Source organism: Sus scrofa, chromosome 7 (assembly GCF_054392235.1).
Source record: "Sus scrofa isolate SSC_HxYL_T2T_F1_AM1 chromosome 7, Sscrofa_HxYL_maternal_Yorkshire_Landrace_v2.0, whole genome shotgun sequence".
In the NCBI taxonomy this organism is placed as follows: domain Eukaryota; kingdom Metazoa; phylum Chordata; class Mammalia; order Artiodactyla; family Suidae; genus Sus; species Sus scrofa.
In genome coordinates this window covers 23,232,076-23,259,616 of record NC_139389.1, presented here as the reverse complement: position 1 = coordinate 23,259,616, position 27,541 = coordinate 23,232,076, and the positions used below count along the sequence as shown (strand labels likewise).

The 27,541-nt window shown below is 38.9% G+C and overlaps 1 protein-coding gene and 1 long non-coding RNA gene across 2 annotated transcripts in view; both read right to left on the bottom strand.

Moving 5' to 3' along the window:
* The window catches only part of LOC110257996 (uncharacterized), an 819,260-nt gene that overhangs the window by 362,916 nt on the left and 428,803 nt on the right, over window positions 1–27,541 (bottom strand). The gene's annotated exons all lie outside the window — the stretch shown is intronic.
* On the bottom strand, window positions 20,373–21,948 carry LOC110258402 (olfactory receptor 2J3-like). The gene has a single exon (XM_021081687.2). The coding sequence runs from the start codon at window positions 21,568–21,570 to the stop codon at window positions 20,632–20,634; it is 939 nt and encodes a 312-aa protein (XP_020937346.2). The 5' UTR covers window positions 21,571–21,948; the 3' UTR covers window positions 20,373–20,631.

Genomic DNA, 27,541 nt, shown 5'->3' with positions numbered 1-27,541 from the left:
GGTGAAAAATATCCATCACACTTGTTTTTTTTTTGTTTGTTTGTTTTGTTTTGCTTTTCCCACTGTACAGCAAGGGGGTCAGGTTATCCTTACATGTATACATTACAATTACAGTTTTTCCCCCACCATTTCTTCTGTTGCAACATGAGTATCTAGACATAGTTCTCAATGCTATTCAGCGGGATCTCCTTGTAAATCTATTCTAGGTTGTGACTGATAAGCCCAAGCTCCCGATCCCTCCCACTCCCTCCCCCTTCCATCAGGCAACCACAAGTCTCTTCTCCAAGTCCATGATTTTCTTTTCTGAGGAGATGTTCATTTGTGCTGGATATTAGACTCCAGTTATAAGTGATATCATATGGTATTTGTCTTTGTCTTTCCGGCTCATTTCACTCAGGATGAGATTCTCTAGTTCCATCCATGTTGCTGCAAATGGCATGATGTCATCCTTTTTTATGGCTGAGTAGTATTCCATCGTGTATATATACCACATCTTCCGAATCCAATCCTCTGTCGATGGACATTTGGGTTGTTTCCATGTCTTGGATATTGTGACTAGTGCTGCAATGAACATGCGGGTGCACGTGCCTCTTTTAAGGAGAGTTTTGTCCAGATAGATGCCCAAGAGTGGGTCATATGGAAGTTCTATGTATAGATTTCTAAGGTATCTCCAAACTGTTCTCCATAGTGGCTGTACCAGTTTACATTCCCACCAACAGTGCAGAAGGGTTCCCTTTTCTCCACAGCCCCTCCAGCACTTGTTATTTGTGGATTTATTAATGATGGCCATTCTGACTGGTGTGAGGTGATATCTCATGGTAGTTTTGATTTGCATTTCTCTTATGCAAGTGGATATTCTCAGCGAATGTCCATCACACTTGTAAAGTGGAACAATACACACTCATGTGATACTAGTAGTTTACTTTAGGGAAAAGATAGTGAAATTATGGGCCATGGAAAGAGGATGTTCAAAGGGAGACATATCTATTTGTACCTATTATTCAGTACATATGAATTTGCTTTTCGGATAATGTACTCACGGATTGTATGTGTAACTTTTAAATCTTAATGTATGTATACAAATCGACTATTATTATGTGGGATGTTATGGGTTTGTGTGTGAGAAAGAGAGAGAAGCTATCAGTCTTCATATCAGAAAATCATTAAATTTTTTTAATATTTATTTATTTTTGTCTTTTTATTTTAGGGCCGCACCCTAGGGGTCGAATCAGAGCTGTAGCTGATGGCCTATGCCACAACTCACAGCAACGCCAGATTCTTAACCCACTGAGCGAGGCCAGGGATTGAACCTGCATCCTCATGGATGCTAGGCAGATTCGTTTCTGCTGAGCCAAGACAGGAACTCTGAAAATCATTAAATATTTTAAAGGATTTTTAATGTCATTTTATTCCTCCTCCCAGAAAGACCACTTCCGGTTTTTTCTTCTCTCTTCAACTTATTTTTGTGTCCCTTTATTTATTAGGTATGGTCAGATATATTATATCTTATTGGAGATATTCTACAAGTTGAACAAAATAAAATATGCAAGAAATTCACGTGAATGTCTCCACATCCTTTTACTCAAACTAGCTTTGGTCTAAATGAAACCTATTTAAAATTACTGTCCAACACTGATCAGAAACAGACATAAAGAATCCCATATACAATCGCCTCAAAAAGAATAAAATACCTAGAAATGAAGAAAGACCAGTCCACTGAAAACTATAAGACACTGACAAAAGAAACTAAAGAACACACAAATAAATGAAAATATATTCCACTCTCATGAGCTGCAAGAATTAAATATCAATATTACCCAAAGCAATTACAGATTCAATGAAATCCCTATCAAATTCCAATGGCATTTTTCACAGAACTAGAATGAGTAATTTTAAATCTTTGTATGAAACACAAAATATCCTGAATAGCCAAATGAATCTTAAGGGCAAAGCCAGAGGCATCATGCTCCCTGATTTCAATCAATACTACAAAGCAGTCGTAAACAAAACACTATGATACTGGCATAAAAACAGACACATAGGAGTTCCCATTGTGGATCAGCAGTAACACGCCTGACTTAGTATCCATGAGGATGTGGGTTCAATCCCTGGCCTCACTCAGGGGCATTGCCGAGAGCTGTGGTATAGGTCGCAGACACAGCTCAGATCCAGCAGTGCTATGGCTGTGGCATAAGCCAGCAGTTGCAGCTCCGATTCAACCCCTAGCCTGGGAATTTCCATATGCCATAGGTGTGGCCCTAAAAACAAACAAGCAAAAACAGACACATAGATCCATGTAACAAAACAGAGAACCCTGGAGTTCCCTTGTGAGGTGGCAGGTTAAGGATCTGGCATTGTCACTGCAGTGGTTCAGGTCACTTCTGTGGTACAGGTTTGATGTGATACAGTCACTATTGCAGATCTGAAAAACTGCTAAGAAAATAAGTCTTAAAGATCTCTGCACAAAGAAAAAATTGTAACTTTGTATAGCGACTGATGGTTAATGTACTGTGATCATTTAGCAATGTATATGAAGGTCAAAGCACTACACTCTACACCTGAAAAATAATGTATTGTTGGATGTCAATGATGTTTCAATTTAAAAAATCATTGCCAATAAAAGAAACATTACAAAGATAATAAGTGAATAAAATAATCAAGTAAAATTAGTTTCCAGTGTTTTGAGAAATCAAATGAGTTTATTCTAAAACATATGTAACAACCTCAATTCAGTAGATAACTAATTGTACACCAGAGGCACTTCCATGGAGAACTCTGTCCCAAAGGAATTTGTCTGCTAACTCATCTGGGATAAGCATTAACGGGCTGTCTGAAAATAATGCCCAAGAGTCTCCGGGATATAATAGACTGCACACATGCAAAGCACTCTTGATATTACCTACTGTCGTCTTCCTAATATGGGCTTTCTTCTTTGGGGCAGCATTGTGTCGAATGGAATACACACTTCTGAATATCATTCTTAAATATTCATCTGTGTACTACAGATTTCTCTGTCCTAGGCCAGTTGGAAAAATTCAAATGTGTTCCTTTATAATTCCATTTGCTTAAACTATAGTTATCAACATAAGGTAAGTAAAAAGATACTTGTTTTAACAACTACCCTTTCTTAGGAGTTCCCATCGTGGCGCAGTGGTTAACGAATCAGACTAGGAACCATGAGGTTGCGGGTTTGGTCCCTGCCATTGCTCAGTGGGTTAACGATCCAGCGTTGCCACGAGCTGTGGTGTAGGTTTCAGACGCGGTTCAGATCCCACGTTGCTGCGGCTCTGGTGTAGGCCGGTGGCTACAGCTCCGATTCGACCCCTAGCCTGGGAACCTCCATATGCCGCAGGAGCGGCCAAAGAAATAGCAAAAAGACCAAAAAAAAAAAAACCTTCTTAGGGAAGGTTGGAATGTGTGTACATCAGTTACCAAATATACATAGGGAAACCAGACAGCATTTCATTTCTGGAAGTCTTCTCTAAACTTTGGAAATAACTAGTTTGGTGCCTATAGAAAGCAATGGATTTTTCTTTGTAATCAGAGTCTCTCAGTCTATCACTTAAACCCATCTTAAAAGCATGTAAATTTGAATAAACACTATTCCTGAAAGGTATTAAATACCTAAAGGAAATGTGTAGCCTTCATCCAATCATGTCAACTTTTAAAATATGCAGTAGAAATATGATGTGTTGACCCATCCACCTGTTTTATCCAGACATTTTGAAGTCACCTCTCCTTTCTTCTATAACATTTTCCTACACAAAACTTAAAAGTCTCTGTCAATATAAATAATACGCTGTGTGATGAAAAATGATGTACAAAAAGATACACTAGAGAAGTTCCCTTGTGGCACAGCAGCTTCAGGATCCCACGTTGCTGCAGATGTGGCAAAGGCCAAAACTGCAGTATGGGTTGAATCCCTGGCCTGGGAAGTTCCACATGCAATGGGTGTGGCAAAAAAAAAAAAAAAGATACACTAGAATGAAAAAGCTTAGTGGAGATGGAGAGACAAAGGACTTGAAGCATTCCCAGACAGGAGCTCCCTGGAGGCCTATCTGCTAAGAATCCAGCATTGTCACTCCTGTGGCTTAGGGCACTGCTGTGGCTCAGCTTTGATCTCTGAATGTCTGCATGCCTAGGGGCAAGGACAAAAGGAAAAAAAATTCAGAGATAAAGAGGCCCTGATGTCCTGATGGAATATTATTGGAAGTAGATCAAAAATTGGACAAAATGTCATGATATCAGAGAATTGAAAGTAATGAAATACCAGGAGAATGACATGGAAAAGATCAGACTTCAAGCATAGAATTTTAGAGCTTAGCTATACATCTATGGAACCTTGAAAACTGGATTTATAGTCTCATTATCTCAATACCTCATTTAAGGGATTCATGGCTTTTTGATCTTTAGATCCTCCCTAGTCATTAGCAGACAACTGGGATGAATGATTAACAGTATCTTACAATTCAGATACTAACATTTCCTTTGTCATAACGTTTGGGAATAGGTACTAGATGATTCATGGGTCTGAAAGGTTTACTGTAGTGTTTGGCACACAAGGCTCATTAAGGATTAGCTGGAATTATTATTATATTATCTCACTGTGCACAACAGACCTAGGGTTCTTTTGGAATCAAAATAATATCTTAGCCCAGGGGAGTTCGATGTGACACCTCACACAATGGCCTTGAGGACTCAGAGAAACAGAGTATGTGAAAACTGTGCTTTGCCAGCCTCCAAATGTAATCTGCTGCCTCTAAACCAATGACTCTCTGGTCCTCAGTGGAAATGCTTTCCTCCTGTTCCAGTTCCCTGGACATAAATGTCGTATTTGTAGCTACATATAAGTAAGTAAGCTGTTGATAACAGGCCAAGGCCTTACCTAAAAACAAGATAAGCCCCCGGGATAAAGAAAAACTCCTACAAGATAGATAATAAATTCTGACATGAACAATCAACGGCCTGGTTTCAACAAAGTAGTTATGCAAGAAAAGGGACATCCAACAACAAATGTTTGAGTTGGGGGAAACATAATTTATAGCTAAATTCTCTCAGTTTATACTTCAGCAAGCTGTCATCTAAGGGTTTAAGTTTCTTGCTCAATTCTAAATGACCAAGATGGATTTAAATTGTAAAAGCCTTCTTAGTCCCCATGGGGATGATGTAATAATTCAACCTGCATCTGCACAAGCCTATCTAGATGATAACTAAAGGCTAGGGCTAGGTTCTCTCCACCTCCTCCTTGTGCTAGAACTAACTCCACCCTTTCACTCTTCTTAACATTTCAGTAAGGCCTTGCAGCAGGGATTCTGAAAAAGACCTATCTGATTCCTAAGACCCAGCCACATCTACTTCATCGGGCACCTGAAGGTAGGAACCAATAAACTTAGCTGGTATTTCTGCAAACCAAGGGATGAAAGAGCATTACTTTGGAGCATCGGAAACACAGTCACTTCTGCTTGGCATTCAATCCTTACCAGAGCCCAAGGACATGCTTATTGTCATCTTTATCACACAGAGTACTAGATTCCATTTCAGAAAGGTTCGGTTACTTGCTTAAGGTAGCTGTCTTTATACTGTAGGGTCATGAGGAGAAATTAAGTCCCCTGGTGTGACATCTTTTAATTATCCTCCCCCACCCACCCAAGTGACTGCACCCAATCTTCTATGAATGGATGCTTAATTGTGTGCATATATTCCCACTATACACAATTGTGTTTGTCATTTCTCAAAATCTTTCTACACTTCCTGCCACTGCTCTGATACAGGGGAAGCAAACTGCAGATAATGGAATGAATTAACAAAAACCATCCAGAAGAGTTTATTCTACTAAGCTTTGCAGATCGTCCCTTGCTGGAGCTTCCTCTATTCATTATTCTGCTTCTAACATACCCCATGGCCATGGTGGGAAACATAGCCATCATTAGACTCCCGTCTGCACAGCCCCATGTATTTCTTCCTCACCAACCTCTCCTTTCTGGACATGTGCTACACCACAAGCATTGTCCCTCAGATGCTGTTTCACCTGGGAGGATCTGAGAAGACAATCAGCTATCTGGGCTGTGCCATTCAGCTTTATTTCTTCCACATAATGGGAGGCACAGAATGTCTGCTTTTGGCTCTTATGTCTTTCGATCACTACGTGGCCATCTGCAAGCCTCTGCACTACACCCTCATCATGAATCGGTGCACCTGTATCCTACTGGTGGCCACTGTGTGGCTGAGTGGAATGACCTACGCTGTCTCAGAGGCCACTGTCACATTACACTTACCACTCTGTGGTCACAACACACTGGATCACTTGGTATGTGAGGTTCCTGTTCTGATAAAGGCAGCCTGTGTTGAGAAGGGCTCCAATGAGCTCACACTCTCTGTGGTTTGCATTTTCATGTTAGCTGCGCCACTATGCTTCATTCTTGCTTCCTATGCTTCTATCGGACATGCTGTATTTAAGATTAAATCTTCGGAGGGAAGAAAAAAAGCCTTTGGCACATGTTCCTCCTATCTCATTGTAGTTTTCTTCTCTTATGGTCCAGGCATTAGCATGTACCTTCAGCCCCCTTCCTCCATCTCTAGGGACCAGCCCAAGTTCATGGCTCTCTTCTATGGAGTGGTGACTCCTACACTCAACCCTTTCATCTACACTCTGAGGAACAAGGATGTAAAGGGTGCCTGGGGCAACCTGGTGAGGAGCGTTTTCACTTCCAAGTGATAGTTCGCAGACATCAAATGACATAATTTAACAAGTGAGTAGGTATATAGGAGTTTCTCTGACAAATCATTCTTGTCTCATACTTCCCCCGATCATGGCACAGGGTCTTCTTGTCCTGTGTCCTGTTTCTCATGTTCTTTCTAATGCTCTTAGACAAAGGTGACACTTGGCTAATAATGCACCCATAAGGGCACTGTTTGTGGAAATGTATTAAAAAGAGTTCTATTCTGGTGGCACATACTAAAATTCTGATGGAGTTAAGAAGTGAATAAAGTAATAATATAAACCCATTCATTCAAGCTAGTCACCACAGCAACTATTCATCAGTGGATTTCCTATGACAGTGTCCCTTAAGAAATATTTCACCACTTTCTGCAAGATTGGCCATGTCTAAGAGGGCAGCACGCTGCCACTGGGCATTCAGAGTGAGACACTCTAAACCTTAGACCACTGGGCATCTATCCAGGGAAAACCATGACTCAAAAAGACACATGTCCTCCCAATGTCCATTGCAGCACTCTTGTCAATACCCAAGACATGGTAACAACCTAAATGCCCATTGACAGAGGAGTGGATCAAGAAGATGTGGTACATATACACAATGGAATATTACTCGGCCATTAAGGAACGAAATACTGGCATTTTTAGCAACATGGACGGACCTAGAAATTATCATGCTAAGTGAAGTCAGTCAGACAATCAGACACCAACATCAAATGCTTTCACTGACATGTGGAATCTGAAAAAAGGACACAATCAACTTCTTTGCAGAGCAGATACTGACTCGCAGACTTTGAAAAATGTATGGTTTCCAAAGGAGACAGTTTGGGGGATGGTAGGATGCACTGGGGTCATGGGATGGAAATCCTATAAAAATGGATTGGGATGATCATTGTACAACAATAAATGTAATAAATTCAAATAAAGAAAGAAAGAAAAAAATAAATAAATAAACCTTAGACCAACCATGAGTCTCATGAGACAATCAGCCTCAACTTATGGAGACGCTATTTCTTCTTGAAAAACTCATTGTTGGTCTTGTTTAACAAAAAAAGTATACAGGGTTTGAATATTTACCTAAAAACCTTAAAATGTATTCTTAAATATTAAAATAAATTAAATAGGTGGACAAAATATGTGCATAAGTGTCTTAACATTTCTTTTAAAGAGCATAAGCATGAACCTTCTGAATCAGTAAGAGAAAATTAGTGATATAATAACGAACCACAACATGTAAACATTTGGTGCATGATGGAAACAGCCAGGAATGCCTTCTGAAACAGTGCAAGAATCATTATGAGAAAGAAACAATTGATATTTCTAGAATGGAAAGCAACTTGATTACTTCAAGCAACACAAGTAGCTCTCTGATGCTCAGAATCTGTATCATTAAAAGGGAAAGTTACCTTAGTTACAAAAATAAACTTAGTTCTAGGATTCATACTCAACCTAAAACTTCATCGAAAAATTAGTTATGTTTTTAAGCAAATAAAGGATTTTATTGTTACTTGATACTGAATCAATATGATGAGAAATCAACAGTGTTGTGTAGTGAAGAAATTAACAGGTAAGAAAAACGAGAATCATTGGAACTTTTCTGGCATGCATTCTGGTACAATCAAAATCTAAGCAAACTATTGGTTGGAGAATGGCATGTTCTTCCAAACAAGAACCAAATGTGACCCGTATCTAATTTTTGTGTGTGTGTGTCTTTTTGCCATTTCTTGGGCCACTCCCACGGCATATGGAGGTTCCCAGGCTAGGGGTCGAATCGGAGCTGTAGCCACCGGCCTACACCAGAGCCACAGCAACGTGGGATCCGAGCCACGTCTGCAACCTACACCAAAGCTCATGCAACCTATCATGGATTGAATAACACAGACAGATGGCTCCAGTCTTTGTTCACGTCCCCTCATACCCATTCCTGTGCAGCATATTCCCTAAACACATGCTCAGTTATCTCTTCTGAGTGTATCTCAGCAGTGCAGGCACAGATGTGTCATCAGATAATCACAGACACTAGCTCTGGCTTCCAGGCCAGATACAGGTGTTTTATGCACTTTTATTGGCCTCAGCGTCACATACTGTATTCTCTGTTTTACAAACGTGGGACGGGAAGGTCACTGGTATCAAATGATATTATTCTATTAATTTCACAAGTACACAGGCTTACTCTCACCCCATTAATCTCTTTACTGCCCCTCTTACCTCTTTGTTTCTCAAGTGTAGATTAGAGGGTTGAGGCTAGGTGGGACAACAGTATAAAAAAGGGCAATGAACTCTCCTTGATCTTGAGAACCTCCTGATGGGGGCTGGAGATATATAAACATTCCTGGAATGAGAAACAGGGACACAACCAGAAGATGGGCTCCACATGACCCAAAGACTTTCTGAAGTCCAGCTGTTGACTGCATCCTCAGCACAGCACGGGCAATCGCACCATAGGAGCTGAGAATGAGGATGAGAGGTATGAGAACAAAAACGGAGCTCGTGACCATGAGGGCCAGCTCATTAGCTGTCTTGTATCAACACAAGACAGTCGCAGCAGTGCTGGAACTTCACAGAAGAAATGGTCCGCTTGGCCATGTCCACACAGGGGTACCCAGGAGGTAAATGAGGAATGAAGTGCCAAGTTGGTGAAGCCACTTACCCAAGAAGCCACAGCCAACAGATGGCAGAAACGAGGGTGCATGAGGACAGTATAACGCAAGGGTCTACATACAGCTGCATAAAGGTCATAGGACACCACCACCAGCAGCACACATTCTGTGGATCCCAGTGCAAGGGAAAAGTAAAGTTGAGTCATGCAACCTACGTAAGACATGGCTTTTCCTGGGCCCCAGAGGTTGACCAGCAACTGGGGGATGAAGCTGGTAGAGATCCAGAAAAGACGGGTTTGAGAGGAAGAAGTACATGGGAGTGTGCAGATGGGAGTCCAGGTATGATAAGATAATGACGAACAGGTTGCCTGTCAATGTCATCAAGTAAAACATCAAGACAACCACAAAGAGTACTACTTCCACACGAGGCCAATTGGAAAAACCTAGTAGCCTCCAGAAGTTGCATTAAGTTTTTCCATCATCATTCACTCCTTTTACCTGACAAAAGAATTACACAGACTCAAAATAAATGGAAATACAACTGCCAAAGCAATTTCGAGAAAAAAGAACACAGCTACAAGTATAACCCTCTCATATTTCAGATTATGCTACAAAGCAACAGTCATCAAAACAGCATGGTATTATCAAAAACAGACATATAGGTTCATGGAACAGAAAAGAGAGCCCAGAAATATGTAACTTCAGCATGCTACAGGCACAGCCAAAAATAAAAATCAAATAAAAATAAAATATCTCCCCACAAATTACTTGTTAATTACAAAATGAAAAGTAGTAGGCTTTACCAGAGGAAAACCTGGTGGACATCACCATAGCCAAGTCATCAATATTAACGTCGCCAATGTTGAGATAAACCAACAGTATGTGACTACTGACATGTTGCTCTAAACTGGACACAATGTCACTTCAGTCATATGCCTGCCAAAAATGCACAGCCTGACTTTTAAAATGAAGAAATATGAGACAAACCCACACTGAGACAAGTTGGGCAAAAGAGCTGGCCTGCCCTCACAAAAATATCAAATTCAGAGTTCTCGTTGTAGTTCAGCAGGTAACAAACCCAACAAGTATCCATGAGGATGTAGATTCAATCCCTGGCCTCACTCAGTGGGTCAAGGATTCAGCCTTGCCGTGAGCTGTGGTTTAGGTCACAGATGCAGCTCGGATCCCACACTGCTGTGACTGTGGTATAGCCCAGCAGCTACAGCTCCGATTCAACCTCTAACCCTGGGAACTTCCATGTGCCTCAGATGTGGTCCTAAAAAAAACAAAAAACAAAACAAAACAAAAAGTACAGCTTGGGATATACTGATCTGTTGCATGAACCATCCTTCAGCATTCTTAAAGAATTTAGAAGGGATATGAGATAAGAGACAAAAAAAAATAAAACTACCAGATGTAAGTAAAGATAGGAACTTTATGGTTAAATTTATTTTTACCAGGGAGTGAGAAATAAAGACCTCATCAAAGACTGTTTTCACAGACTGTGGAATGAAATATCTCGGTTTTCAAAAATACGACATGATGGGAGTTCCCATCGTGGCGCAGTGGTTAACGAATCCGACTAGGAATCATGAGGTTGTGGGTTTGGTCCCTGCCCTTGCTCAGTGGGTTAACGATCCCGCGTTGCCATGAGCTGTGGTGTAGGTCGCAGACGTGGCTCGGATCCTGCGTTGCTGTGGCTCTGGCGTAGGCTGGTGGCTACAGCACCGATTTGACCCCTAGCCTGGGAACCTCCATATGCCACGGGAGCGGCCCAAAGAAATAGCAAAAAGACCAAAAAAAAAAAAAAAAATACGACATGATGGAGGAAAGAGTGGTGATATGAGTTTCCCCTTCCCATCCCCATATCACTAATCAGCTTACTTTACTCTTATGTTACTCCTTTAATACTCTTAAATTACCACTTGAGTAACACTCAAACAACTACAACTCCTTTCACTTCTGTCCTTTCGTGTCTGATCATACTCCCTCTATTTGCCCAATCGATGCCGCTTTATGTAGGGACCAACCTGATCTCTGGTTTTCATCTCTTTCACATCACCAACATAAAGAGATGGCTGGATGTACCATAGAGTCTAACCTACCACATCACACTAGGAAAGCAGAGTCCGAAAATTACTATGGTTATCATGCTACACAGCAGAGAATTCTGAGTCTACTAAAAGATCTGGTTTTAGCTGGAAGAGCATTAGAGCATTCAGTGTCTCAGGGGATAGACCCCTTCTCCTAGAGCAAATGGAGTTTTATGGAAACAAAAGAATAATGGGACATGCTTTCCTTGACTGGGGCCATTGGGAGGGTAAATCCCAAAGTGGTAAGTAATGCCCTTCAAGGAGTTGTCCTAGTTACAAGAGTGTCTCAAGAATACCTTCAACATGATACACTGTTGCCCAAAGAAAACAATGACTCTACAGACCAACCTTCACTGATGAACATGCTCATGAAGCTGTCTTTGTAGGGAAGGGAACAGGTTGTCCTAAAATTTCTTCCCCAATTCCTCATCATGCTAAGGGCCACATTTGAGGAATAACTTGTTAGGGGTGGTGTTAAGTGGGAGAGTAGAGAAGCATGAGACATTTGAAAAGTGGGATACATTAAAAACTAAATTGTACATTTTTACTATTAATTAGAGTTAATTGTCTCTGCCTAACATCTCTAAAATTCAAGGCCACGTTTAGCCCTGCAAAATATTGAAAATAATCTTTGAATACCATTCAAACTATAACCCAGAAGGTAACCACCAAAACTCTGAAAATTAACGTAACTATTTAAAATTTCCAAAATATTTTTATGAATGATTTCCCTTGCTGTCTTATCAAGAGTTTTGCTATAGTATATAAAAAATGAAATTAAGACTATATCCAATAATTGACTTGTTGCTGTAACAAAAAAACATTATACGATGAGTTTATAAATTAATGAATATTTTCAAATTTTTATATTGTTTCTGGTTAATATAGTCCATCTATAGAAAGAAAATCTGAGTTTGAAAATTATATTTTATAATGAGATTATATTATATTATAGTTGATTTATAATTTAGTTCCCTGTGCTACACAGTAGGACCTCATCACTTATCCACTCTAACTGTAATAGTTTACATCTACTAATCCCAAACACCTAGCCCATCCCCTGGGCCACCACAAGTCTGTTCTCTAAGTCTCTGAGTCTGTTTCAGTTTTTTTAATAAGTTCATTTGTGCCATACTTTAGATTGCACATATAAGTGATATCATTTTTAAAAGTATGATTTTAAGAGAGCATTTGGGTATTTTGCTTTCTGTTTAAGAGAAGTACCAGAAAACAGTCTTTATGTTTCTGTGGTCTTGGCTGTTGTAAGCATTCAATAAGAAAAAGATATAAACATTTTCCACAGTGCTTAAAAAAAAAGAAAAAGAAATATATATGCTGATTTTAGGTAATTTTCAGAGTCCATACTCATTCTCAGTGATATGAAACCAATGCAAAACATTTTGTCAGATTATCATAGACCATAAGGCACAAATCATGCATGGAGGATTAAAAGGGAGAAATGACATTAATTAATCTCTGTAGGATTCTGGTAAATTGAGTATTTTATTTGACAAGGGTGTGAATTAGAATAGATTATAAACTATTAAATTATCATGGACAGAGCTTCAAGTGGAGTAGAGTTCTAGACACTGGTATTTGTTTATTATTAAATATGATTTATTTATTTTCCCATTCTTTTCATCTTCATAAGCTATTAGGAAAAAATAAACACTTCAAGAGTGAGAACACACCAGTGACTTATAATATGATGATACCACTGAGGTTGGGGTAGAACAGGGCCTAGGTCATCAAAATGCCAGAAGAAGCTGTTCATTCTCATCTAATTGAGATAAATGTTAATACATAAGATTTGAAAGAATAGATCAAATTATAAGGATATATCAAAAATAACCCTATCATTTGTATTCTAAGGTATTGCCTGGTCATTTAGAAGCTTATTGGGTTCACAGGTTGACTAGATCCCACAAGGGCAAGTTTACAAGAATTAATCATTTGTTTAAAGTGATCTTGGTTTTCCCTGATCCAAAGATAAAAGTCAGAATGTCAGTGGCATGTAGGGAAACATCTCTTGGGTTAAATATGAGTGGAAAAATGAAAGATTTGAAACTCCCCCAATTACAGAAAGGAAAGAAGGAAAAATATTGAGCTTACTTCCCCTTGTACATACTCAGATTTTGGAAATCACTTTCGTATACCTGACAAAATAAAAAGACATACAATGTTAGTAAGTATTCACAGTCAAGACCCATAATAATCATCCCCAAAAATGTGTGCATCTCCAATATCATATCTGTTTAATGTCTCACTGCTAAGACTTCTACTCAAATGTGCACTTCTCCCCTAAGAGCATTTCATTTTGGAGTTGTCAATCATGTCCTTTTCACCAACACTCACTATCTTCCCAAGAGGTAAAACAAGGCTATGAGAAAAGAAAAGGAACAATATCAGATCTTTAGAAATCTGTATTTTGGTAGGTTTCTCTGACTATTCTGCTCTAGAGCTAATTCTTTTCACGATTTCCCTCACATTTTATCTGTTTCCTCTCCTGGGAAATATAAATTATTCTTGCTTTCAACTCTAAATTTTCAGTTCCTCAAACCAATGTTGTGTCAGGGAGTCACCTTTTCATTACTAGAAGTGTGTCTTACCATAGGCTCCATTCACTCAATGTTATAGAGTCGTATCTGGGGTGCAGATAAAGGTCATAACCTATCTAGGTTTGCCATCAAGCACTGGAAAAGGTGAAATGTATTCACCTGGCTGTCAAGACATATGACAAGTAAGCTGCAGTCTGGAAAACCTTGTACTAAATGGCATCATGTACTTACAAATTTGGTAATGGTCATATTGGACCCAAGGTCCAGATGCTGCACTACTGTGTAGACACTATGACCCTTAAGGCTTTTGTCTTCACAACCCTTATCATTGGGTCTCATTCTCTCATCTCTCATAGGTACATTGCATGTGATAACTTGACCTTAACCTTGTTTAGCATTGGTATTACTTCTTCTTAAATGTTCAATATAGTACTAGTGTAGATACATAAGCCTGTAGGTTTTTAACTAACTCAGGAGCTGGAGAAAAGAAAACCTTCAACATCTGTATTTCCTGATCATGTATTTCTCCTATGCTACCCCAAGTTAGGTGATGATGGGATGATGATGATGATAGATAGATAGATAGATAGATAGACAGACAGACAGACAGCAATATATCAGATTATAGGTATAAATATCTCTCCAGCAAACAAAATTTTATTGCTAAAACGAGGGCAAGTTCCTTACTCTCTTCTGTGTAATTGCCACCTTCAGTGTCAATACCTTCACCAATACCTTGAGAAAAAAGGATGTCTGTGAAGATAAAGCTTAAGAAGGTTGTGTCCATTTTGAGAATTATTTTTTAAGTCCATATAATATATATATATACATATATATATATGTATATACATATATATATATATTCCCAGATCTAATATAATAAAGATGGTTCTGGTACTGACAAATCAAAAAGGCCCTTATTGGGGCAAGTAATGAGTTGCTTATCACAAGGAATATACAATAGCATAGTATTCCTAAGCTGTTTGTCCCCCATGCCTTCTTCCAAGACTCTAAATCACCCATTGATCAATAAGGCCTTCTAGTTCTGGAGATTACAATGACCTGCACTTGTTACAAACTTGCCTTTACTGTACACTAGAATTTTCCACTCTCAAGACAAATTCTTTAGTTTTCCCTGGCAGCCTGGCTCCCACCCCTGGGGTTGGGGATACAACTCCACACGTCATGTCATCTACCTGCAGCTACAGCAGCCAGCTGCAAGCAAGGAGACTAATCATTGCCCAGGATGATCCAACGACAACCCAAGGAATGGAATATTTGAATCAAACACTTCAAGAAAAGAGTTATTTTGCAGATGAGATTAAGATGGCCAAATAGAAGGACTGGAGTTCAACTTCTCTCCTAAAAACAACAAAATTAAAACCCAATGCTGAACAACCTTCAACCAAATGGACTGGAAACTTTCAAAAAGATATCCTACTCCAGAAGACAAATAGGAGGCCACATCAAGAAGTAGGAGGGGCGATTACATGATATAAACAACCCCACACCTCCCAGGTGGGAAGCCCACAGACTGGAAAGTAACTGTATCACAGAGACTCACCTACAGGAGTGAGAGTTCTGAGCCCCACATCAAATCCCCAGGCCTAGGGATCAGGCACTGGGAGAAAGAGCCCCTGGAGCATCTGGCATTGAAGGCCAGTGGGGCCTGTGTGCAGGAGCTCCATGGGACTGGGGGAAATGGAGACCCTGTACTTGAAAGACTCACACAGACTTTCATGTGCACTGGGTCCCAGGGAAAAGCAAAGGCTCCATAGGAATATGGGTCAGACCTGACTGCAGTTCTTGGAGGATCTCCCGGGAAAACAGGGGGTGACTGTGGCTCATTGTGGGGAAGGACATTGGAAGCAAAGCTCTTGGGAATATCCATCAGCATGTGTTTCTCTGGTGGTGGCCATTTTGGGAAAACCTGACCCCGCCCATCAGCGCCGAGAAGCCCCAGGCCAAACAACAATCCAAGTGGGATCACAGCCCACCCATCAGTAAACAGGCTGCCTAAAGAGCCCAGGCACACAGCCACGTCTAATCTCACCCAGGGACAAAGCCCTATCCAGCTGGTGCGCAGCCCTATCCACCAGTGGGCAGGCACCTATCCCTCCCATCAGGAAGCCGAGAGCAAGCCCCTGGACCAACTTCAGCCACAAGGGAGGCAGACACAGAAATAAGAGAAGTTAAAACTGTATTATCGGAGTTCCCATCGTGGCGCGGTGGTTAACGTATCCGACTAGGAACCATGAGGTTGCGGGTTCAGTCCCTGCCCTTGCTCAGTGGGTTAACAATCCGGCGTTGCCGTGAGCTGTGGGTAGGTTGCCGTGAGCTTGGATCCCGCATTGCTGTGGCTCTGGCATAGGCTGGCAGCTGCGGCTCCGATTGGACCCCTGGCCTGGGAACCTCCATATGCCACGGGAGCGGCCCAAGAAATGGCAAAAAGACAAAAACACAAACAAACAAAAAAAAACTGTATTATCTGCAAAAAGGGCACCACACCAAAAACCTATAAAAATGAAAAGACAGACAACTGTAGCTCAGATAAGGGAGAAAGAAAAAAACCTCAGAAAAAACAAATTCTTTAAACTTGTGTGAACAACACAAAAGCTACATAGAAGATAGAAATGATGTACAATAGTCAAATATTTATAGATTTATAGGAAATTATCACTTTTACTAGAATCTTTATTCTCTCATATCTGTTTTTTGTCATTCTTTTATGATAACACCAACTGTGCCACTCCCTTCAGTCAAAGAAATCACAAAGGAAATTAGAAAGTCTTTGAGGAGTTCCCGTCGTGGCGCAGTGGTTAACGAATCCGACTAGGAACCATGAGGTTGCGGGTTCGGTCCCTGCCCTTGCTCAGTGGGTTAACGATCCAGCGTTGCCGAGAGCTGTGGTGTAGGTTGCAGACGCGGCTCGGATCCCGCGTTGCTGTGACTCTGGCGTAGGCCGGTGGCTACAGTTCCGATTCGACCCCTAGCCTGGGACCCTCCATATGCCGTGGGAGCGGCCCCAAAGAAATAGCAAAAAGACAAAAAAAAAAAAGTCTTTGAAACAAAGTGAAAATTAAAATAGAAAATGTCAAAATATGTGAGATGCAGCTAAATCAGTGCTTAAAGAAAAATGTATAGATTTAAATGCTTATTTTAAACAAAGGGAAATGATCTAATATCAATGACAGAAGCTTTTACCTTAAAAGGCTAAAAAAGGAAGATGATGTTAAACTAAAATTTAGCAAAGGAAAGGGAATGGTAAATATAAAAGTAGATCTGTGAAATACAAAGTTATTGAAAATAAAATATGAAACTGACAAATCTCTATCTAGACTGATTCACACAAAAGTGTGGGAGATATAAACTACTAGATCAGAAATAAAATGGAGGTCAGTAGGAATCCTACAAACATTAAGAGGACAATAATGGAATATTATGAATAATAAAGTTGATGACAAAGGTGAAATCAGTAGATTCTTTGAAAGATACAAATAATCAAAACAGATTCTTAAAGAAACAGAAAAATCTTAATACTTTTATAACAATGAAAGTAATTGAAGTTTTAATCTAAAATGGTCCCACAAAAAGAACTATGGACTTATATATCCACAAGAGTATTATATTGAACATTTAAGAAGAAGTAATACCAATGCTAAACAAACTCTTTCAGAAAATAGAGAAGGGAATATTACCCAAGTCATGTAATAAATCCAGCATTAAGTTGGTACAGAAACTAGACACATACATCACAAGAAAAGAAAAATACTGTTTAATATTGCTCATGATTATAGACACTAAAACTCTTACCAAAAAAAGATTAGCAAATGAAGTCCAGAATGGCCTTAAAAGAACAATATATTATATCAAGAGGTTTTTTTCCCTCAGGAGACAAGGTTATTTTAACTTACGAAAATTAACCAATGAAATTTACTGTATTAATTGAATAAAGAAGAAAGGCTATCAGATCATCTCACAAAATGCAGAAAAAGTGTTGGACAGAATTTTCATACCCTTGCATGATAAACCTCAGAAAAGCAAGAAAAAAATGCAACTTCCTAAACCTGGTAGAGGACACAGATAACGCATAGCTAATATACTTATTAGTAAAAGACAATACTTTCCCCTTAAGATTAGGGCAAGCATTTTGGCTCCCAGTTCTTCCATTCAACATTAAGCTGGAAATCACAGCCAGTGCAACAGAGTAACATAGCAATATAAAAGAAATAACAGTTGGAGAGAGAGAAATAAAAGTCCTTATTTATGAATGACATGATCATGTACTCAGAAAATCTTTAAAAATCTATTAAAAGTCTACCAGAAATAAAATGCATATTTAGCAGTCACAGGATACAAGGTCAATATACAAAGATCAATTGTACTTCTATGTCATTCACAATGGCATTCGAAAACATTAAATACTTAGGGATGAATTTTGCCAAATATGTACAAAATCTGTATAATAAAAACATCAATCCTTCTGAGAGAAACTAAAAAGATGTAAATAAATAGAGATATATACTGGGTTCCTAAATCAGAAGACTCAATATCACCAAGATGTCAGCTCTTTCCAAATTGGTATACAAATTCGATGCAACCACAATCAAAATGCCAGCATGCTTTTTTGTAGAAACAATGCATATTTCATTAAAGTTAAAACTTGCTCTTTGGAGTTCCCTTCGTGGCGCAGTGGTTAGCGAATCCGACTAGGAACCATGAGGTTGCGGATTCAGTCCCTGCCCTTGCTCAGTGGGTTAACAATCCGGCGTTGCCGTGAGCTGTGGTGTAGGTTGCAGACGCGGCTCGGATTCCGCGTTGCTGTGGCTCTGGCGTAGGCCGGTGGCTACAGCTCCGATTCAACCCCTAGCCTGGGAACCTCCATATGCCGCGGGAGCGGCCCAAGAAATAGCAACAACAACAGCAACAAAAAAGACAAAAGACAAAAAAAAAAAAAAAAAAAAAAAACTTGCTCTTTGAAAGACACTATTAGAAAATAAAAGCATACCACAGACTGGAAGAAGATATTTATAAAACATTTATCTGACATAGGACTTGAGTCAAGAATATGTGAATACCACTTAGAATTCAATAAGAACACATCCATATATAAAAATGGGTAAGTTTTTAAGACATCCGTTAGATGAATCAAGTTGTTTTCAGAGCCTGGTATTAACTGCTTCAGATATTTGATCCTCTAACATTATTTAACATGATTGTTCCCAGTTTACAAGTTCTCATGAATTAGCAGTCTATAAATCACAATGTTAGAAATTGTTCCCACTATCCATATACTTCTAACTACCTTGAAAAAGTTGAGGGAGAAGAGAAGCCTATATCTGCTGTATTAATTGAGAATCTCTCACAGCTGTGATTTTTTTGGTCATTATCTACCATAAGGAATGGTAACTATAAAATATGGTCCAATTTTATGTTCTACATTAAAAAAAAAACTCATGCTATACAGCAAAGACTAATGATATTTAAAAAGAAAAGCTTTAAGGTACCTTAAATTTAAACGATATCCTTGTCATTAACTAACTCAACTAAAGGAAATTAAACTTGTTCTGTTTGTTTGGTTTTATTTCATGTAATGAGATTGCCTTCCTGCAGAAATTACCTCTGGTATTTATTTTCAAGGTTTTGGCCAAACTTCTTTTGTTTTAGATTTTTTTAAAGATACATTAATTTATTAGCATTGTGCCCATTGGAAACTAAGTCCTATACAGATACTTCATTTTCTATCTTAACACTGTCATTTCCACCACTAGAAAGTGAGTTCTATTCAGGAAAAATTCATCTATGTTACCAAGCCAACAATCTTGAAGATATTTAGCCAATGAATTGAATGAATGAACGAATGAATAAGTAGATAAATAAAGGAATGGATGAATGAATGAACCATTTAGAACAGGCAATTCTTTATAATATATATATATAGACCCACAGAACAAAACACTCATGTAATATAGTATCTTGGAAAAAGTGTGTTTCAGCCAAATAATTTTTACCATTTAGGTAAATGTAATGGCTATTAATGACCAAAAACTCCATTAGCCGAAGTCTTTGCTGTATGTCCCTCTCTTTCTATAGATACTAATATTTGCTCTATAAATTAGTGTATTAATTTTAAAACCCACTGCCTAATTTCTATAGACACTAAATATTGAATAGATTAAAGTGGTACACATCAAAAAGTTTATCTCTAGATAATAGTCCAGAATTAACCAATTGGTTAATTGGTTAACCAATTGGTTAATTCTTTTATTTAAAAGAACAACAAATTTGGAGCAGAACTTTTCTTCTAAACTTGCTGGGTTATAGATCAAAAATAAGTCTCAGAGTTCCCATCGTGACTCAGTGGTTAACAAATCCGACTAGGACCCATGAGGTTGAGGATTTGATCCCTGGCCTTGCTCAGTGGGTTAAGGATCTGGCATCGCCGTGAGCTGTGGTGTGGGTCGCAGACACGGTTTGGATCCCACGTTGCTGTGGCTCTGGTGTAGGCTGACAACTGCAGCTCCATTTGGACCCCTAGCCTGGGAATCTCCATGTGCTGCAGGTGCGGCCATAGGAAAGACCAAAAAAAAAAGTCTCAAAGGACCAGAAGAACCCTCCAAGATAGATAATACTCTTCAAACAAAAGCTGCTAAACAGGTGATCCATCACATCTCCCTCTCCCACCTCATTAATCTTTTAACTGCCCCCTTTACATCTTTGTTTCTCAAGGTATAGATTAGAGGGTTGAGGCTAGGTGTGACAACAGTATAAAAGAGGGCAATGAACTTTCCTTGATCTTGAGAACCTCTTGTTGGGGGCTGGAGATATATGCACATGACTGGAATGAAAAACAGGGATACAACCAGAAGATGGGCTCCACATGACCCAAAGACTTTCTGAAGTCCAGCTGTTGACTGCATCCTCAGCACAGCATGGGCAATCGCACCATAGGAGCTGAGAATGAGAATAAGTGGTATGATCACAAAAATGGAGCTCATGACCATGAGGGTCAGCTCATTAGCACGGGTATCAACACAAGACAGTCGCAGCAGTGCTGCAACTTCACAGAAGAAATGATCCACCTGACGATGTCCACACAGGGGTACCCAGGAGGTAAATGAGGAGTGAAGTGCTGAGGTGGTAAAGCCACTTGCCCAAGAAGCCACAGCCAACAGATGGCAGAAACGAGGGTGCATGAGGACAGTGTAATGCAAGGGTCTACATACAGCTGCATAACGGTCATAGGACATCACCACCAGTAGCATACACTCAGCAGTTCCCAATGCAAGAACAAAATAGAGTTGAATCATGCACCCGACATAAGAAATGTTTTTCTCTGGGCCCCAGAGGTTGACCAGCAACTGGGGGATGGAGCTGGTGGTATAGCAGAGATCCAGAAAAGACAGGTTTGAGAGGAAGAAGTACATGGGAGTGTGGAGATGGGAGTCCAAGTATGACAAGATAATGATGAACAGGTTGCCTATCAATGTCATCAAGTAGAACATCAAAATAACTACAAAGAGAACTAACTCAAGGTGAGGCCAATTAGAAAAACCCAGTAGAACAAAGTAATCTTGAGAACTTGCATTTTTTTCCTTCATCATTCATTTTTTTCCAATACCTGAGGAAAGAAGCACATAAACTGAAGGATGCCCCACTCATTGTCAAACCCCTGAAAACTGATTGGGGAAAAAAATCTATGCCATTTCCAAATACTGCAATATGACGGTAGGATTTTTATGGTTTTGTTTTGAAGTTTCATTCAGACATTTGCCCTGTTGTAGATACAATCAATAACTTCTCAAGCTAATGAGTTCCTTTGTGCATCCATAAGTTAGCATTTGGATAAATGATTAAAGATATCCCATATTTTTTCATTTTAAAAAAAAACTTTTTTTACAAAAAGAAAATCTTTGTCCTCCTTTCCCTAATGTTCAGATTATTTCCAATTTTGTGATTACACAGAAAGAAATATCTCCAGTTTTAATCATCTTACACAAAGCTGAGAGAATTTACCATGAGATGAAAAACAATTCAGTAGTAACTTTAAAATGTCGATGTTGGAGTTCCCGTCGTGGCGCAGTGGTTAACGAATCCGACTAGGAACCATGAGGTTGCGGGATCGATCCCTGCCCTTGCTGAGTGGGTTAACGATCCAGCGTTGCCGTGAGCTGTGGTGTAGGTTGCAGACGGGCTCAGATCCTGCATTGCTGTGGCTCTGGCATAGGCTGGCAGCTACAGCTCCAATTAGACCTAGCCTGGGAAACTCCATATGCCGCGGGAGCAGCCCAAAAAATGGCAAAAAGACAAAAAAAAAAAAAAAGTCAATGTTGAATGAAAAAGTCAATTTCAGTTGAATATGTTTATAGAAAGGATGAAATATTCTTATTTATTTATGTTGTCAGCTTATTCTCAGACAAAAATAACATGAAAATACAAGTATAAAGGCACATGCATGCACACACCAACTTATTAATATTCACAATAATGAGCTAATATGAATCTCATTGCATGAGTATCAACGCATGATAATCACAGCAGTGCTGAAACTTCACTGAAGTGGTCCACTAGACAATGTCCACACAATGGCACCCAGAAGGTAAAGGAGGAATGAAGTGCTGAGGTGGTAAAGCCACATACTCAAGTGGCCTTTATGGAAACAAAGAAACAAAAACAACTGATAGTCTTGATTAATTAACTGAGAAGTGAAATAGATTGGAGAATTCAGTGATAAAATGCTTCCAAACATAAATGAGAAGACAACTTTTTTTGGAAGACAAAAAAAAAAAAAGGGACAGTCAAAGAAAAGGTTTAGGAAGGAGCAAGAAAGGGAAAGTGTTTGGATCAGGAAAGAGAGGAGGAACTCTGATTGTGGTACTTGAAAGTGCATATATCACAAGGTTATGAGATCTGGAAAATAAGGCTAAAAGGTAGTTCCTACAAAATTTCTTAGAATAAGAGCTAAGAAATTAAATTCTAAGCCATAATTTATAATTTCATCATATGTCTTTAGGTCTACGATTTGAAATGAGAGAATCTGAATAGAAAATTCACTAATTTTTAACAGACAAAGACATGGGAGTTCCCTGTTGTGGCTCAGTGGAAAAGAACCCAGCTAGTATCCATAAGGAACAGGATTTTATCCCTGGCCCTGCTCAGTGGGTTAAGGATCTGGCATTGCTGTGAGCTGTGGTGTAGGTCACAGATGTGGCTCGGATCTGGGGTTGTTGTGGCTATGACGTAGGTCAGCAGCTGTAGCTCTGATTTGACCCCTAGCCTGGGAACTTCCACACACCATGGTGTGGCCCTAAAAAGCAAAAAAATAAAAAATTTTTAAAAATAAGGGACAATGACATGAATATCACATAAAATCCAAATACAAGGTCATCTTGTGGTGGTTCTTTTGTAAAAAAAAATAATAATAATAAAGTTAAGAAATTCAAATGTTTACTAATAGTTTGATTTTCAGTTGCTTATTTTCTCTGTGCATTATCCATCTTTCATAGAAAAAAATAAACACTTTTATTATATAGTTATTGCTGCAAGTCACAGTAATCCACCATTTAAATATTCCCAAACAGCTTTGCCCTGCCACTTCTGCTCCTCTCACATTCTCTAATTGAATAGGACAAAAGACAAATTCAACCCAAACAGATTCACCTCCAATCTTTTGAGGGACTTTTTTTACTGGCTTAAAAAAACCAGAGGTGTCTGATTGGTTGAGTTACAAGCTGGAGACCCAGGAACATTGAAGTTGGCTAAGACTGATTTAGGCAGGCATAGAGGTATCTATATACCATTTGATGTTATTGGTATTGTCAATGACTATCAGCTTTTCAAGGTATGACAGAAAAATTCTAATGGATTTTTTAAATTCTCCTAGAATAAGGATTAATACATCATAAGATATTTGAATTCAAATGCTATGGGTATTTTTTCTGATGCAGACATAGTTTTCCTCCCTTATAAAGCTGCCTTAATTTCATATTATATTAATTAAAAGAAAGTAGCAGCTTTGTGGTACTTTCATTACCTGCCTTTCAGAATTTTTCTAAAAGTAAAAAGGGATAAGAGGTAAGGGACAGAAAAAATACAGAATTCAGGAAGATAAAACTTCAAAGGTTTGTGGTTTGATTTTCTTCTTAGTGGAAAAGAGATAAATGAAGACCCTATCAAAGGTAGACTTTATAAACCATGGAATAAAATATTTTCTTTCTTCCATTAAGTCATTACTGGAAAAGCAGATGGCTTGGCACTTTCTTCTCACCCCCATTGTTACTAATAGACATTTTTCTAAGTCTTGTCCTATTTGTTCCTTTATAGTAAACCTGGTTTAGTGCTCCATCAACTTCTTTCAATACTGACCTCCCTGTGTTTGTCCACCTTCTCTATCATTCTCTTCCTGTCTATGCCCTCATCATGTACAAACTAATATGAAGCTCTCTGGTTGTCATGTGACCTAAGAACGTTAACCTAATTGCCCTCATAGTCCATCTTTGCTAATGTACATAATCTAACTATCGAAAGTAGTCTGAAAATAATTATGATTATCATTGCCACAGAAGAGAGAGCCTAGGTTTATCCAAAAGATTTCCTTTTAGCAGAACATGGGAACTCTTTAGGGCATTTAAGGTATCAGGGGATGCACCCCTTACTCCAGAGCAAATGGGGCTTTTACAGGAACAAAAAGAGTAATATGACTTTCTTTTCTTGACTGGGGCCATTGGGAGGATAAATCCCAGGGTTGCAGTTAATGCCCTTCAAGGAGCTTTCCTGGTTAAATTGGTGTCATAGTCACAAGGAAAAACTCTTCACAGAAATGCATTCAGCGTAATCATGAACTCATACTAAAATGACAATAAATATTTCACCAACAAACAAAACACTAGCAAGTTGAATCCAACAATACATTATGTTGGATTCACATACACTATGTTCAAGTAGAATTTATCTCAGGGATGCAAGGATTTTTCAATATCTATAAATCAATCAGTGTGATATATACCATATAAACAAATTGAAAAAAAACATATGATCATCTCAATAGATGCAGAAAAACTTCTGATAAAACTCAACATCCATTTATGATTTAAAAAAAACTCTCTATAAAAGAGGACATAGAGGGAACATACCTCAACATAATAAAGCCCATATATAACAAACCCACCGCTAAAATCATACTCGATGATGAAAAATCTGAAAGCATTTCCTCTAAGATCAGAAAACAAACAAGGATGTCCACTCTTGCCACTTTTATTCAATATAGTTTTGGAAGTTCTAGCCACAGCAATCAGAAAAGAAAAAGAAATAAGAGGAATCCAAACCATAAAGGAAGAAGTAAAGCAGTCACTATTTGCAGATGACATGATATCATGTATAGAAAATCCTAAAGATACCACAAGAAAACTACTTGAGCTCATTGATGAATTTAGCAAAGTTATAGGAAACAAAATTAATACACATAAATCCCTTACATTTCTATAAACTAACAATGAAAGAGCAGAAAGAGAAATTAAGGAAACAATCTCACTTACCATCACATTGAAAAGAATAAAATACCTAGGAACAAACCACCTGAAGAGGAAAAAGACCTGTACTTGGAAAACTACAAGACAATAATGAAAGAAAATGAAGACAAAACAAATAGATGGAAAGGTATAACAGGTTCTTGGATTAGAAGAAAAAATATTATTAAAATGATCATACTACCCAAAGCAATCAAAAGATTCAATGAAATCTCTATTCAAAATATCAATGACATTTTTGACAGAACCAGAACAAATAATTTTAAAATCTGTATGGGGAGTTCCCATTGAATCTGACTAGGAACCATGAGGTTGCAGGTTCGATCCCTGGCCTCATTTAGTAGGTTAAGGATCTGGTGTTGCCGTGAGCTGTGGTGTAAGTCGCAGATGCGGCTCAGATCCAGTTTTGCTGTGGCTCTGGTGTAGGCCAGCAGCAACAGCTCCGATCAGACCCCTAGCCTGGGAACCTCCATATGCTATGAGTGTGGCCCTAAAAGGACAAAAGACTAAAAATAAATTAATTAATTTAAAAAATAACGATTAAAAAAATGAAATCTCTATGGAAACACGAAAGACTCTGAATAGCCAGAACAATCTTGAGAAAAAAAGAAGACAGCTGGAGGAATCATCGTCGCTGATTTCAGACTACACTACAAAATTACAGTAATCAAAACAGTATAGTACTGGCACAAATACAGACACATGGATCCATGGAACAGGAGACCCCAGAAATAAACCCACACACTATGGTCAATTCATCCACAACAGAGGAGACAAGAACATACAATGGAGAAAAGACAGTTTCTTCAGAAAGTGGTGCTAAGAATACTGAAGAGCTATGTGTAAAAGAAGGAAATTAGGACATTCTGAGGAGTTCCTGCCCTGGCACAGTGGGTTAAGGATCCAGTGTTGCCACAGCTGTGATATAGATGGCAGCCGTGCCCTAGCCAAGAAATTTCCACAGGCTATGGGTGTGGCAAAAAAATTCTCTAACACCATATACAAAAATAAACTCATAATGGATAAAAGACCTAAATGTAAGACCAGATACTAAAAAATTCCTAAAGGAAAACTTAGGCAGAACACTCTTTGACAAAATCACAATAATATCTTTTTGGATTCATAAAAGCAGATGAATGTGATTCAGTGTGATAGTACTAGGAGGTAAGCCTTCAGGAGGTGACTAGGTCATAAGGACAGAGCCCTCAAGAATGGAAATAGTGCTCTTCTAAAAGACTCCACAGAGCTCGCTTGCCCCTTCTGCCCAGAGAGGACACAACAATAAGACTGCATCTATAAACTAGGAAAGTAGACCATCACCAGACACCAAATCTGCCAGCATCTTGATCTTGGCTTTCCCAGCTTCTAAAATTATAAGAAATAATTGTTGGGAGTTTCCCAAGTCGTGGCACAGCAGAAATGAATCCGATTAGGAACCATGAGGTTGTGGGTTCGATTCCTGGCCTCACTCAGTGGGTTAAGGATCCAGCATTGACGTGAGCTTTAGATTGCAGATGAGGCTCAGATCTGGCTTTGCTGTGGCTGTGACATAGGCCAGCAGCTGTAGCTCCAATTAGACCCCTAGCCTGGGAACCTCCATATGCCACAGGTGTGGCCCTTAAAAGACAAAAGACAAAATAATAATAATAATAATAATAATAATTGTTGGTTTAAGTCCCCAGTCACAATATTTTTGTTATAGCAGCCCAAAGAGACTAAGACAATACATTTTTAAAAAGCAAAATGTATAGTAAGGGCTATTAAAGAAAAAATATGAAAACATGATAGAGAAGACTGGGGTGGAGAGGATCTTAGTTTAGATTAGAAAATCAAGGAAGCTCTCATTGAATAGATGATAGCTGAGAAACAAAGTGAAAATAAAGAACACAACTTGGGACAATGTTACTGGTAAGTGGGACAGTGCAAAAACCTTTTAAATGCTTGCATTCCTAGAGAGACACAGGGGTGAAGAGAATGGAAGAAGTTTGGTCGGATAAAAGGGGCTAGGTCATGATAAGGAGTCTGAATCTTATTCTAAGTGTGTAAAGAT

Bases quoted from the DNA above. Each gene is read 5' to 3' on its own strand.
- LOC110258402 (XM_021081687.2), bottom strand. From the start codon at position 21,570: ATGATGAAGGAAAAAAATGCAAGTTCTCAAGATTACTTTGTTCTACTG.